This window comes from Protopterus annectens, chromosome 4.part1 (assembly GCF_019279795.1).
Source record: "Protopterus annectens isolate FY-2018-M chromosome 4.part1, PAN1.0, whole genome shotgun sequence".
Lineage (NCBI taxonomy): Eukaryota > Metazoa > Chordata > Ceratodontiformes > Protopteridae > Protopterus > Protopterus annectens.
This window is the reverse complement of record NC_056734.1, coordinates 457,723,913-457,739,480: the sequence shown is the minus strand read 5'-3', so window position 1 is coordinate 457,739,480 and position 15,568 is coordinate 457,723,913. Positions and strand designations below refer to the sequence as shown.

General features: G+C 42.2%; 1 protein-coding gene across 1 annotated transcript in view; it reads left to right on the top strand.

Moving 5' to 3' along the window:
- Positions 1-15,568, top strand: part of TERB2 (telomere repeat binding bouquet formation protein 2) — a 554,159-nt gene that overhangs the window by 77,922 nt on the left and 460,669 nt on the right. Inside the window, exon 2 of the mRNA XM_044070775.1 lies at positions 4,257-4,366. Coding sequence (XP_043926710.1) covers positions 4,257-4,366 — 110 coding nt within the window. The remainder of the gene's footprint in view (positions 1-4,256; positions 4,367-15,568) is intronic.

Sequence of the window (15,568 nt, the reverse complement as noted above, 5' to 3'; positions counted from 1 at the left end):
GTGGAGTCCATTTCAACAATCTCAAAGTTCAAAGCAATTAACCTGAGCAAGAAAGGAATCTTCACATCAACCTGAAGGAGATAAAAACAGTGTAACAGGTCCTCAGTGGCCTTTAAGACAACTATCAACCAGAGCATCTTCAAATCATTACATGTGTTCCACAAACAAACAAGGAAAAACTACATCCTTCCAACTCTGCAAGGAGACGCTTTGTATTTAAAACTGGGCTTTACAACACAGCCTTTAACTTTAAGCTGTTGTATCCTTGGCTTTCAAAATCATTTAACTGGTACTTTAAAGTGTAAAGTCTCACGTTAGGTATACATCAAGACACTATGTAACTTATTTTCACCCTTTCTTGTACTGAGACTAACTAAAATTATGTGGGCAGTTTTTTTAATAAAACATTTTTTGAACTTTTCATTAAGGACCTGACCAGATAATACTACTGAAACTGTCATTGATATAACTTGGGGATTTGTGTGGGTACATCCACATATTTTAATGGATGGACCCTGCCCATATGCTGTAGTGTGCCCGTTAAAGTCTGTGGACACACCAGCATGTGTCCTCTATTTTTCATCATCCAGGACAAAGTTCAATGAACTTTGTAGTGATGTCATGGGGAAATTGAAATTTTGCAGATGATTTTATTTTCTGGACTGTGCCTTAAAACAGGTGCAAATAGCAAAAAAATGCAACATGGCAGCGGAGAAAACCACATGCCATGGTGTGTAATGTAAGTGTGTGAGTGTGACTGTACACTTTAAACAGGAAGATAATGTTGACCCATGAATAAGAACTTGGATCCACAGATATTTTAGGGCATTGTGTGGATATAGGTTTTCCTGTAAGTGGACTTGTTTACTATGTACCTCAACAATCAAGTCAGAATATTCAGCATCTGTATTTCTTATGAGTCAGCTTAGAAGAAAAATGCCTTCTCCTTTCCATGAACATAGATCTTACTGCGTGCCTTTCCCACCATTTCCTATGATTCAGAAGGTATGACTCAAGCGAAAACAAGGCAAAGCCAATTTAATCTTAATCATTCTTTCTTGGCTAAGACAACCATGATGTTGTGATGTAATGAACCTGGCCACTCTTCCACAATGGCCCTCAACTCTACATAGGTCCTTGCTGACACACCAGCAGGACAAGATTTCACATTCTGTCTCAGGACTCTGACTTTAGTGGCTCAGAGGATATAATTTTTTTGATTTCTAGCAGTGATTCCATCTCAACTTAAGTTGTGAATATCTTGAAGGAAACCAGAAGACCAAATACAAAAAAATCTTGCTTACAGTAGTCAGAGTTTGTCACTTGGATTGCAACAGAAGGCCCAGATCCTGTACTTTGACTTGTACTGAGACTGTTGGACTATTTAAACAGTTACTTTAATTAAACTTAGCTTATTCTTCAGTAAAGGCATATTTATTTGCAGTGCCTGGTTCTTTCAGCCTGTCCACATATAGCAGCAGATTTTAAGACCTTCTTAAAGGAAGTTCTGTACTTAAGATCACCAAGAAGACATACTTATCCTCCTTTGGGACTATATTTTTATATTGGAGGTTACCTTTATATCTCTCTGAAGTGGCAGGGACAGTAGAGGTAAACTATCTTTCACTGAAGATACTTTTATGGTGGCTGTTAACTCAGGTAGGATTTTTCTGATGTGCAGACCACCTTACATTGTAAACTAATCCCTCCTTCGTGACAAAGGTTATTTTAGAAATATCCTTGAATCACCATTCACCTGCCATTTTATCCAAACTGTTATAATGAAGGAGAAAATTTGCATTTGCTGGATGTGCATAGACAACTGAATTATGATGTTAGGACTCCTGAGCCCAGGAAAAACAGATCAGCTGTTTGTTTTCTCCAAGAAAGAGAAAGAAAGCCTGTCAGGAAACAGCCTTTGTCTAAACAGAGGTCCTACTGTATTAACTATCTCTGCTATCTGTTGAGTATTTTACTGTACTTTCAAGTATACACCAGCAGTGTGACAACTAAATATCTTCTGAGCACATGTCCTGCACCATTTCTTCCTAAAAGATGTGGGAAGGCATAACATCTTGTCATCTTCATTCCTCTCTCTGCGCCCCCCCCCCCCTTTGACTACTGCAGTGCTGGCGCCCGTAACTTAACCCTGGTCACATGGGTCATAGTTAGGACTTCATCCCTGTATGCCACAAAGCTGACATATTTGTTTAAGATGCTTGCCATCTTCCTAAAAGAGTTTTGAGGGGAGGTCAGTGTAACAATAAAGCCTCACACTATTCTCCCCTTCTGAGGGAGTTTATATAATTTTGCTGTTACAGTTTTATTTCAAGTATTGTACAGCTATTGCTGGAATGGTTATAATAGTCATATTTTTGTACAAAAAAAGTGTAAACACACTTCCTGTGAGGACTGGAAATGGCTCAGAAAAATTATTTAGCATCACTGGCTATATAAAATGATCCATGCAGTGGCTGTGCATGTAATATTGGCATGAGGTCATATTCCGGACAGGGACAAGGCCACAGCTGATGAAATCTCCAACTAGGAGAAGAAGGAAATAAAAGGTATTTAAACCCAAATTTTATGTTTTAACTCTCAGAAGTGGAAGAGTGAAATGAGTTTTGAGATTTAAAACATGCAGTAAGTATGAAAAAAAAAGCATTTTCTGCAGGGGATACATACCCCAGGCATACACTGAACAGTTTTCCCTATCAGCATTTCTTTGGGATATGGAATAAAATCAATGATGAAAACCTATTTTTTGATACATTTTTAAAGCATGGGAACTTCCTTGTCTGGTGTTTTCCTTTAAGTGCTTTAATGTTCTTTCATATATTCCCCTGTTTTTGTTAAGGCTATGGAGATACAGTCCTTCTTGCATCTTATTTTGTGGCTTTTAACACTAACAGTGCAGTATTTGTGCTGCTTTCCTGTGAACTGCCTTATGCTATATGTTCTAGCAAAATTAAGGTCAGCAGAACTGCAAAATGCACTCTAGTTAGGTTGTCACCCATTACTTACTTCTAATATTTCCCCCTTCACTACCCTATTGCACTCCCACCCTTTCTAAACTCTAGGCATCACAAAATATCAAAACTTGAACAATGCTAGAATAAAGTGGCACATTTTGCAGTAAATACCCCTTTCAGAACCCACCACTGACTCCAACTAACATATGCATGACTTTGTGCCACTTGTAAAATTATCCAGCATCCATCTGCTTGTCCAACACTAAGTACCATTCTACACAACTTTGTTCCCAGTTAGTCATTAGGATTCAGTGACAAAAGCTCCTCTCTGTCCACAAACCTACCAGATCTGCTGAGAATGTTCTGTACTCATACCATGTTGCTAAGGCTTGTAAATTCGTACCTGTATCCATCAATTCAGTACCCTCCCTTCAGTCCTTTATAACCATTCTGAAAGATTTCCTAGTCAATGTCTGGCTCTGTTCTTGCTCAACTCCAGTGTAAACTATATCTCTAATTATGAACAAGTACCTGTGCAAACCTTACATCTCCTTACTCTCCTTTCTTCGCTCACTTCCTTGCTTCAATCTATTTCTCTTTCTTGACTCTCTTTCTAAATATGCCATAGCCCTGTTTCTTCTCTCACTTCATATTGCAATTCCTGTTTGTATTATATTAACTTACCTTTAATTTCCCTATAAACTGTCTAAAATTTCTCTAAATATTAACGCATTGTCATATAAGCTGCATCTGTTCTTAACCAATGTTTTCATATTATTTCTAATCTGGTATAATTATTTAAACTGTAGGTATTTTTGTATTATTTTTGAAGATTTTAAAATTTTTGCTCTTAAAATGTTTTTGTAAATTGTTGGAGCTTTTCTTCCCCGGGCTTCCTCTGAAAATGGGCAATTACCCATTCGGACTCTCCCAGTAATAAAATGTCAGTAAATAAATACCAGCTTATACCTTTATTGCTGCATCATGATATCCCACTAACCACCCTTGCTACTTTCTCACATTACTTCCTTACCTTTTGTCACATGATATGACTGCCTTATAGTTCCTGTCCACCTCTGAAGTTGTTGGTATTTCCCTTTCAGATACATATTTTTCCTATTCTTTCTACATACACTACTCAGACCTATGCATATTGAAAACGTACAGAATTGCTTGCAAATTCTGAAGCACAAGCACTCATTATCTATTACCCATTTCTATACTAAAAGTTTGAATAGCAAACATATATGGTGCTTTTGATTTGTTTCTTTTTTTTCCATGTAGGTTCAGCATAAAGTATCGACAGGGGTGAAATGTAAGTCAAATAAAATGTCTTCCAAATTGGAAAGGAAGCAACCAAATGGACAAAAAGATGGTTCTGATAGTAATAGTAGGTATGTGAATGTTGCATTTCTTATTAGACTATATTTGTTACATTTTATCTGTATTATACATCAGTATACAATTCCAGCTCCTGCTGCTACTGAAGTTAGGATTAAGAAGCATAAAAGCAGCAACTCTTCAGCTATAAACATTCTGATGGGAATTGTCTTTTTAATTTTGAGGCTGATAAATTGTTTTATTCTGTGGAGTACATCCTAGTTCATATGTACAAATATTTTGTCATTCTTGAAATTGTTCAAGCCATATCTGCTGGAGTACTGGGATAAAGCACGGACGATGACACAGATAACCTGAGATTGAACAGCAGCTGCAGTATCTGCTAGAACTAGTATGGGGAGGATGAACATGCCTGCTTTGGAGGGGAGGGGGTAGTCTGGGTTGCAGGATGGCAGGATGACATCAAGGGAGGGGGGAAGGCAAAGCCTAAAGTCATCTTGAATCTTGTGTTGGCTCAGCAAGTTAACATTACATAAGCTTACTTCACGGGTATATGATGTGTGCAGTCACATGGGGAAGGTATAGTGGCCCTTGCAATGACGTGGGTTACAAGTACTCTGCCCAGGGGCATGCACTTATGTTCAATGAGGGAGGCCTGATGGTGCTCAGACATGAAAGTAAAAAAGCATAAGAAAAAATGCTTGCAGTTGCTTAGCATTCTATTGGATAACTATATATTTTACATCAGAATGGCTGTTTCAGCAGATCTTGATGATATAAATGTTGCTGCTTCTCTGTCATTTGTTTTGTTGTCTTTTTTATCATTTTTGCCAGCCTCCACAGAGTGCATCACTGTACACCTGCACATAGCTAGTAGTATTACATATTCAGCCATGCATTTTCTAAACTGCTCGCTCTGGTGAGGATCAGGATAGTAGGAAGCTGAGCAGGGTAGGCCAGACTTCCCTGTCTCCAGTAATAATGTCCAGATCATCCCAAGGCAATCCCAAGCAAACTGACAGAGCTAATCTCTTGCACATGTCCAGAGTCTGCCCACTCCCTCTTCCCAGTGGACTTTTCTGAAACATCTCCTGTGGAAGACCCCGGTTCATATCCTTACAAGAACATTTGTCAAACTGGATAAATAGTGTCTGTACTCTAAAACCCTTATAGATTGTCAAGCCCCGCATTTTGTCAAAAGAGACTGGGATTGACAGCCTTGTGAAGTAACCTCAGTTCCACTGCCTGTGTCTGTGATTTCATCCTTAAAGTAACTACTCAAAACTTTTGACCATAGGTGCATACGTGGGGATGGAAACAAGGACTGCCAGGTAAAGTGACAGCTTTATCATATAACTCAGATCTTTCTTCACCGCCACAGTCAGTACAATGACTGAACCTGTACATTGGACAGCCTCCTATCCCCTTTACTGTCATTCATGAACAAGGCCCCAATGTACTTAAATACCTCAACCTGGGGTAGTCATTACTGTCTTACCTGCAAAGAGCAGAGAATCATTGATTCTGCTTTGGAAATGCTGATTTTTTACCACTCCACTAAGAGCAAGAGATAATATTCACATAAGGCCAGGAAAAAAAACATTTTCTGCAGACAGTGAAGATGTAACCCTCACATCCCTATAATGCATATTTTTCAAAATTGTAATGCAACATGTTATCATTTTCATGAAAATCACAAACTCAAGGGGAGACAAGATACAGCATTAGTGGAGTCCTTTGCCTGCCTTGAAGATGTTTGACCTAAAACTGATAACGCATTTAACAGGGAGGGTTAAAGTTCTTAGATATCAAGTAGCTGCTTCTTGTAGTCCAGGATACAGGGTTTGATTTCTTCCCCTTCCATTTTTTCTGCTATGTGATGCTGAGCAAGTCATTTAACCAGAAGGTGTTCCTGGGCCGCCCTTGGAAAAATAAATTGTATCCAATGAGCTTACCTTGTCAACAAATCTATAAAAACTGAGAGCATGACTTTCACTCAGAAAATATAGATACTAGATGGCAAAAACCTCATGTCGTGGTACCCCATGATGTTGCCTTCTTCAGGTCCACAAAATGCATGTACGGTGTACTGCTGGACTCATGTGACTTTTCTAGTATTCATGCAAGAAGAAAGTGTTGATTTAATGTTCTCTGGGTAGAGGAGAGTCTGTGCTGCTACTCCTGAATCAGAACTTCAGCTATAACATCAGGGAGTTCATCATATGGCTCACTGCTGCAGTAGCCTTAGCTATATCGGTTATATTTATTTAGTGACATTTGTTTACAGGTAAAGTCCGACTGGGTCACAGAAGCCCAGTCTGATGTTGTTCTTTTCATTCTTCCTCAACATATGAGTTCAGGTCTGATCCTCGGGTCAGATTCGGCCGCATAGTCCAGTCTTCAGATCCAGCTCTTGAGCTCCTCCTTCTACCCATAAAGCCATACTGCATCCCCATTACCTCAGAACTTACTTTCTGCTATCGCGAACAGACATAGGTTCATATCTGGAGTTATCATAGTAAACTTTTGTGAGTTTTGAAATTTTTTTTTACTTTTCCTAGAGATTTTTCTCTAACTTTAGTCATCCTCCCTCTTAGTTTTTCGAAAGTTGGTTAGGAGTTTCTTTCATTTTTTTTCACCCTTTAACTATTTACATACGATTGTTGGTATTCCCTTTATCTGTTATTTACCCTTTCTAGCTTAACAGGGTATTTTCTGTATCCTACCATTGTTTGTAGTAAACTGTTTACTGTTCTTTTCTTCTTTTCCTAAAAAAAAAAAAAGCCAACTGGATTTAAAAAATGCACTTCTTGCAGGCAAAAAATCCATAATTCAGATGCCCACAAGGAGTGCGTGTATTGCCTTGGTCCTGAACATTTAGACATTGTATGTAAGGTTTGTTTTACCTTTCATCCTAGGGCCATGGCAGATAGTTGTAAGAAACTTATTTTAAAAGGTTTGCTACCTGTTACAACTTCTTCTTCTGGGGATCTCCTCTGAAGTTCCCAAGGTCTTCATCAGAGCCTCTGACCAAAACAAGAAAAATTTTGGATCTGACATCATTTGATCTGAAGATCTGACCCTTGGATCAGAAATTCTGTGATCCAAAGGCTTCGGCTCCCATTGCGATTTCAGCATCTCTTACTACATCACCTTTGGATCTTGGGTCCCTGGATCTGAAGCCTGGTACATCTCATAGGAGTCATACTCCAGAATTTCTTATTAAATCCATATCACCCGCCTTGCCTACTCAGTTGTTTTAGACACACAAGAAACACTCCAGGCCATCATCCACAACTTCTTGTAGGTCCTCCAGAAGTTTATCAGAAGCAGATGTGGATAGGTTGATGCAAACATTTCTCCTTCTCTGATCCATCCAGTGGTTTCAGAGTGCCAGGATCGGAAAATCCATAGAGGTCTGGTGTCAGATCCAAGGAAAGCTTCTTCCACTCCAACTATATCCTTTACTAGTTCTGCTCTAATACCCTCTGATCAGAACAGGTCCCAGAGCTGAAGTGTCAGTATCAGATCTGAGGGGATACATTAATTTCTGATTTTGTCATATCCATTGCTTCCCCTCGGAGCCTCAGCCCTGGACAGTTTGGAGCCAGTTCCATCCTTGAGGCGTGGATCCAAGGGAGGTCAAGACCTAGCCTCATTTGGAGTTTCGGCTTTAAGAGGGTGGGTTGAAGCTTCTCCGGGTCCATCGGCTTTTGAGGTAGTGGGAAGGGCTTTTTTTCTCCCAAGAGAGCTGCCCTCTCACTTTTTGGATCCTATCCCTTTTCAGTCATTGCTTCCAAGCTGTGAGTCAATCAGACCTACTCCACAGGGACAGCCAGTTCCAATTAAGTATCTAACCAGTTCCAGTAGAGTAACTTTCCCCTCTCTTCCGACACCTCACCCGAACATCCCACAGAGGAGGCGCATCGGAAGAGAATGTGCAAAAGGAGACCAATTGCATGGCAGTGGTGGCAGCTCACTTGAGGCTAAAAGGATTCCAAGTGTTTCCATATCTAGACGACTGGTTCCTCACCGCACCTTCCAACTATCTCCTTCTGCATGCCAGATACTCCAGACTTACAAGTCATTGGGTATAACAATAAACTATGCCAAATCAAACTTAATGCCAGTCCAGATCCTGGAGTTCATTGGTACACTTTTGGTTACAACAACACAGGTAGCACCTCTACCTCCTCATCACATTTCCACTAGTAGAAGTCAAGTTAATCTTCTTCTTTCCCAGCCACCTTCTACAGCAAGATCAGTACTTCAAGCACTAGGTTCCATGGCAGCAGCCATTGTACTATGTCCTTTGGCATATTTCTTTATGTGTGTTTTGCAATGGACTCTGGGTATGCCCAATTTGCAAACAGTACCTCCTCTGGTGGGTCCAGTAGGACTATATTCATCTAGGCCGACCTTTTCTTCTACCGACCCTGATGGTCACAATGACCATTGATGCTTCTAAACTTGGGTGGAAGGGGGCATTTCCTGAGAAAAAAGGTCCAAGGCATGTGAACCCCCAAGAGACCAATTTGCATATTAATGTTCTAGAGATGAGAGCAATCCTACTTTTGTTGCAGGCTTTGCAAGATGCTCTCTCACTAGGGACTATAGCAGTCCAGACCAGCAGCATGTCTGTAGTTTGTTATAACAACAAACAGGAAGGAACTCAATCTTATCCACTGTACAAAGAGGCCATGAGAGTATGGGAATGGGAGATCTCATCAGACTGCTTTCTAATTGCACATTCTGGGGAAAAAACAACGTATTAGCGGACAAACTAAGCAGGTCCATTTTGATGCTTCAGAAGTGGTCTTTCAGTCAATCTGTGGTGGAAATTATCTTCTGTCGTTGTGACCTCTTTGCAACTCCCCACAACAACAAGTGCAGCAGTGACTTTGCTCTTATCCCCATCAGGGCAAGTCACTAGTCCACGCTTGGCCCTCGGATCTACTTTATGCTTATCACCTGCTCCCCTTGATTCCCAAATTTCTGCAGAAAGCAAGTCAGATGAATAGCTCAGTAATCCTCATTGCCCCTTTCTGGCCTGGGCAAGTATGGTTCCCTTCCTACAGTCTCACCTTCATTATACTTCATAGATACTGGAGCCAACTCCAAATCTACTCTCTCATCCATCGGGGATCCAACATCCCAACATACAGGCCCTCAAACTAACCACATGGTTTCTCCACTTCCAGTAGTGGTTAGACAGTCCAGGCTGTCTTCCCCTGTATGTGACATTATTTTGGCTTCTCAGAAAGAATCTACCAAAAAATATGCATGAGCAAATGGAAAAGATTCTCCCTTTGGGCTTTGAATAATGAACTTGACCCTTTATCTGCCTCAGTTTCTGTGATTAAATTTTTGTCAACCCTTTTAAAGAAAGAGCAAGTTTCACTACAAGTAAACTTCAAATGGCAGCAATTTCTAATTTTCACACTGGGAACAGAAAAATTTCACTGGCTTTGTCTAAATTATGCAAAGCTTTCCTAAAAGCTATTTTTCTTCTAAGACCTCCTATAAAGGATCCCTCACCATCTTGGGATCTTCCAGTTGTGCTACAAGGTCTAATGCAGAAACCTTTTGAACCTTCAGCTAAAAATTATTTAAAATTCCTTTCACGGAAAACAGCCTTCTTAGCAGCCATTACCTGTGCAAAGAGAATATCTGATCTCCAGGCTCTTTCTTCAAAAACACCTTGCATCATTTTTCATAAGGATAGGGTTCCTTACAGACTAACCCTTCCTTTTTACCTAAAGTGGCTTCTGAGAATAACATTAACCAATCCATTCACTTCCCAGTTTTCTTTCCAAATTTTTGAACAAAGGAGAGTACATGTTGAAACTCATTGATGTACACAGACAATTACATTTTTATCTTCACAGAACCAAACAAAATAGAAAATCAGATCAGCTCTTTGTTTCATTTTCACCAAAAGGCTGAGTTGTCCAGTTTCTAAAGTCACTATAGTCAAAAGGATTACAGACTGTATTTCTTAGATTTATTCCCAACAAGGCATGACATTACCTAAACCTCCCAAAGCTTATTCAACCAGATCCATGGCTGCATCATATGCCTTTTGGTCAGGATGATATTTGTGCTGCAGCTACATGGTCAAATGCTCATACTTTTGTTACTCATTACAAATTGGATATTATTTCTAGAAACAGAGCTACCTTTGGTTCAGCAGTACTCTGGAATATCCTTCCATGAGGGCCACCCAAGATCAATGTAGCTGAGGACACTGTCCTGTTAATTGAGGAAGAATGACAAAGATAACATCAGATTTAAAAGTTATATAGTCACAATAACTAGGCATCTGTGTTGTCCATTTTCATTCTTCCTTAACTTCCCTCCCATCCATCCCCCATCCATTATTTTTCTGGAGAGACTTATTGGACTGTATTTGGAACCTACAGTCCAGGTTTGAGCTCTTCCTTTCTCTATCAGCTACACTTCTCTCTCTCTCTCTCTCTCTCTCTCTCTCTCTATATATATATATATATATATATATATATGGGTCTACCTGACATCATCGACAGCGGAAAACACCGACAAGCGAATCACGAACGCCAGAAGATCGACAATGCAGAAGACCGACGCGATGGATGAAAACACCGACGCCGAGGATGCTGACATGGGAAAAGGCTGTGTAAGTATGCGGTAGTGACGGACGTTAGGGTGCGAGTAAGGTAAGTGTGGATATTGAAGGTCTGTGGGGATAGGGGTGGGTTAAGTGAGTTAGGGTTAGGGACTGGGTTAGGTAAGTGTGCGGTAGTGATAGTCTTTGGGTTAGGGGCGGGTTAAGTGAGTTAGGTTAGGGCTGGGTTAGGTAAGTGTGTGGTAGTGATAGTGTTTGGGTTAGGGGTGGATTAAGTGAGTTAGGGTTAGGGACTGGGTTAGGTAAGTGTGCGGTAGTGATAGTCTTTGGGTTAGGGGCGGGTTAAGTGAGTTAGGGTTAGGGCGCAGGTTAGCTGAGTATGCGATAGTGACGGACCTTAGGGTTAGGGTTTGGGTTAGGGTTGTAGATAGTTGTGTATGTGTGGTTTAGTGTGGGTTTGTAGGGATTTTGTTGTGCTTGTGTTGTGTGTGTGGTTTTGGACAGGGATGTGTTTTGTTTGTTGATTGTTGTTATTGTGGTGTGTGCAGTGTATGAGGTTTCGTGTTTGTGTACCGTCGGTTATTTCGTTGTCGGGCATGTGAGGTTTCGTGTTTTTGCACTGTCGGTTATGTGGTGTCGGTAATTTCGTTGTCGGTGTTCTGGGGTTTCGATTATGTCAGGTAGAACCATATATATATATATATATATATATATATATATATATATATATATATATATATATATATATATATATATATATATATATATATATATATGTATTTATATAACTATAGGGCTATATGGCAACTTGGATCTGCACCCATATGTTCAGGAAGAATGAAAATGGACAACACAGATGCCTAGTTATGGTGAGTACATAACTTTTAATTTTCAGTGGTGGCCCGGGAGAAAAACTACATTTAACAGAAAATAAAAACATTTTCAAACACATTATACAAGAAACAGCAGAAAAGTATACTTTTCAAAAATAATCAATAATATTGTAAGGCTCAGAGATGTACTAAAAGTATGTTACAAAGAGAACAATGAGGAAAAGCAAGGTCAAACAGTAGCTTCATTTCTAGAGAGCATCTTTATGGCAATTCACAGTAGTAATAAGTAAAAGTCACATGCTTAGTTCAATTGTAAAAATAAAGAGGGAGGGAGATTATGATAGATTCGTATAAATGGGGAGGAGGTGATAGAAATAGGTTATGTAAAATGGTAGAGGTTAGGATATCCAGGTGAAGATGAGGAAGTGATGATAGTAGAGAATCTGTACAGATAGGGGTAGAGAAAAATAGCCAAGGTTTATGTTGAGCCGGGGGTATAGCATGAGCAGAGACATGAGTTTAATATGTGGCCTTTCAGAAGATGTTTGAAGAAAGGATGGTAGGTTACAGCTCTAATAGTCTTTGGAATAGAATTCTGAAGACAAGGCTATTTACAATTGCATCTTCAGGTTTATAGATGGTGAGAAGTTGTTTATCATTAGAAAGGAAGAAAGAATCTGTTTGAGTGATAGGAAGGAAGGGCAGAGCTTAGTGCGGTACAGGCATGGGCTTTATGAATAATGTTGTGGGTAGTAGCTAGTTGTACAAAGTCCAGGTAGTGGGGTATACTGGCAGCAAATTTAGCATGTGTTGTAGAATATCTCAAGATCTGAAGTAGTTTACTTCATTTGGTCTTTAACCTGTGGGAATACGGATCCGTATCGGATCCGAGCCGGCAAATATTACTAGCTTCAACTCCGAAATCTACACTCCTCCCCTTACCCATAATACACCTCCACTGCCTTCCTCCCAGATCTCGTTTGCTGCGATTTGTTTTACATCGTGTCTTCAGAGCTCCAGCTAGCAGTGGGTGATTTCGCTGCTGTAAGTTAAAATTTTCTGTTTCTTTCAGTTGATCTAGGTTAGTTTAGGTACCCCTTCTCCCCTCCCATCGTTTTGGCGTTGAGTGTAGGTTTGTTTAGATAGATAGAGTAGTTTGTCTGTGGTGCCCCTCCTCCCCTTTAGTGTTATCTATAGACTAGTGTGGTGAATGGGTGTTTGTCTGTTAGAGTAAAGAAAGTTTTTGCCTGTCCTTTTTTTAAGGTTTTCTTTCTTTCTCATAGGATGGCTGAAAAGCTTGTCTTCAAGGGCTGCACAGAGTGTGGCCATAAGCTCTCCCCAGCGGATGGCCCCACTCTGTGTGTGTTGTGCTTAGGTGTGGCCCACCTTAGTGTGGATTGCTCCATTTGTGTGGAGTTCAACCCCCGAGCTTTAAAAGATAGGAAGGCCAAGTTGGCCCTCAAAGGTCTTCTGCCTGCTACTGATCCTCCTTCCTTGTCTTCGGTTTCAGTCACAGCGGCTGCTGTGACTGCCTCTCCCGCTTCTTTTCCTCTGGTCTCCCCTCCCTCCCAGGCTGGGACTCAAACTCCTGCATCTAAGCCTGTGGTAGTGGAGCAGAGGAGAGGTAGAAAACGAGAGAGAGAGTCGAAGATGAAGGAAAAGTAGACGAGGTCCCCAGACCTCGCTTCTCTGAGCAACTCAGCATGGATCCATGACTTCCCTTGGCTCCAGTCTCCTATGTTCTCCCCGGAGCCGGAGGAGGCACGTCCAGTCTCCCAGGCCTCAGTTCCCCGACCAGCCAGGTCGGAGTCTGTGGTCTCGTCAAGGTCAACCCGGTCCTTATCGGATATGGATCTGGATAAGATGATGAGGCGCTTTATCTGTACACAGATCCAGATGGGGGTCTTGCCAGCCCCCCTCCCTCTGGAGGGGGGAGCTCACTTTCTTTTTTCAACCCATTTGTCCTTCCTCGATCTGACCTTCAGCTTTGGAGTACTCGGATCTGAGGTTGGCCTTGGTCAGGGGGTCGGTGTCGATGGTCCTTGTTTCCTCTACGCCGACAGCTGCCTGGAGCATCTCTGATCCGACCAGTTTAGATCTAAGCCACTCTCAGATCCAGAGCTTGGGTGTCGGATCCGAGGGGGTGGAACCATTTCCATAGGCTCTGACATTGTCGGACCAGGTCCCCTCCCTCGGAGCTCCATCCACTTCAGGACCGGCTCCAATTCTCATGTTGGACCCGGGGAGACCGACCTCTTTATTAGCTTCCCAGGAGGTCCACTCACCTTCGGCATTCAATGTGGTAGAAAGGGTCCTCTCCATTGAATCGAGAACCCTGGCCACCCCCTCGAACTCTGGCCAGACCCCTCTGCTCTGTCTACGGTCCCCATTGTCTTACCGAACGGACAACCCATGCTCGAAGAGCCCCAGACATTTCCCCCAGAGGAACAGATGGCTTGCGAGTGCTCCCCTGAAAGCCCCACTGGAGATGTGCCTCGCAAGCATATGTGCAAGAGGAGGCACTTAGATTCCTCCAAGTCCCTTACCGAGGACACAGATTTAGATAATGGGGAGGGCTCCCCAAGATCACCTCCTGAGGATGTCTCCTTTGGAGACATCATGGAGATCCTGTGCCAGTGGGGAGGTTGGTCTGCCCCCAAGCCCTCCTCTGATGAGTCTGTGTTCCTGGAGGCTTTCGGCATAAGCCCGTCTACTTCCTGGGTGTCCTCTCCCATGGATCCTTTAGTGGATTTGATCACCTCATGGGCATGGAAGGAACCAGATACCATGGAACCTATCCCAAAACACCCCGATAAAATTTTAAGTCCCCCCCATTGACAGGCCATCCTGGAATAAGGACTCCCCTGTGGATGCCATGGTGGTAGCAGCAGCCACTAAGAGGGAGTTATCTCAGAAAAGTTCCTTGATCCACCCTCCTGACCAGGAGTCATGGATGATGGACCACCTAGGGAAGCGGGTGTATGCTTCAGCTACCTTTTTGATCAGGGCGCTGAATTACTTGGCCCATGTCACTAAAATCCAACACAACCTTGCAAAGGAGCTGGAGGAGTCTCTACCCAAGTCCATGTCGCAGGAGTATAAGGCTTCATTCTCCGTGAAAATGGCTACTCTGGAAGTGGTATCAAGAGGTGTAATGCTTGGCTCAGGTTGTGTCAATTTACCGAACCCTTTAAGGCGCCCTTTGCCAATGCCCCTTATGACAGCTCTGCACTTTTCGGTAAGACCGTCAAGGAGACACTAGTCCAGAGTGAGAAGGATGGGAAGACACTGTCTGCTGTCGGGATCCGCTTCTCTAACCATCAAGGGTCCTTTTCCCGGAACCAGAGAGGGCAAAAGAAGATGTGGTTCTGGAAGTCTCAATATTCCCGGGACACTCAGGGCTCTTCTTCCCCTTGAGGCAGAGGGGGACAGAATGGACGCTGGCCCAGAGGCTGAGGGGGTCCGTGAAACTTTGGGTCTTGAGAACCGTTCTTGGACATACCCTGGCAGCAACCCTGAGGGGTTGCCCGGCTGCTGTACTTTGGAAGCAGTCGGGGGATGATTGCCCTTGCACCCAGCGTCATGGGAGTCCATAACAATGGACTGCTGGGTGCTTCATTATCATATACAGAGGATATTCTAACCCCTTCGTGGGTTACCCCATATCTCTCAAACACCTCCCGGATGTTCCACCCATGCAAAAGGATGAAGCAGCACAGGAAATTTCCAAGCTGCTAGGAAAACGAGCCATCAAAACCATCCCCCCAGATCAGTCCAGATCAGGTTTCTACTCCAGGTTCTTTTTGGTGCCAAAGAAA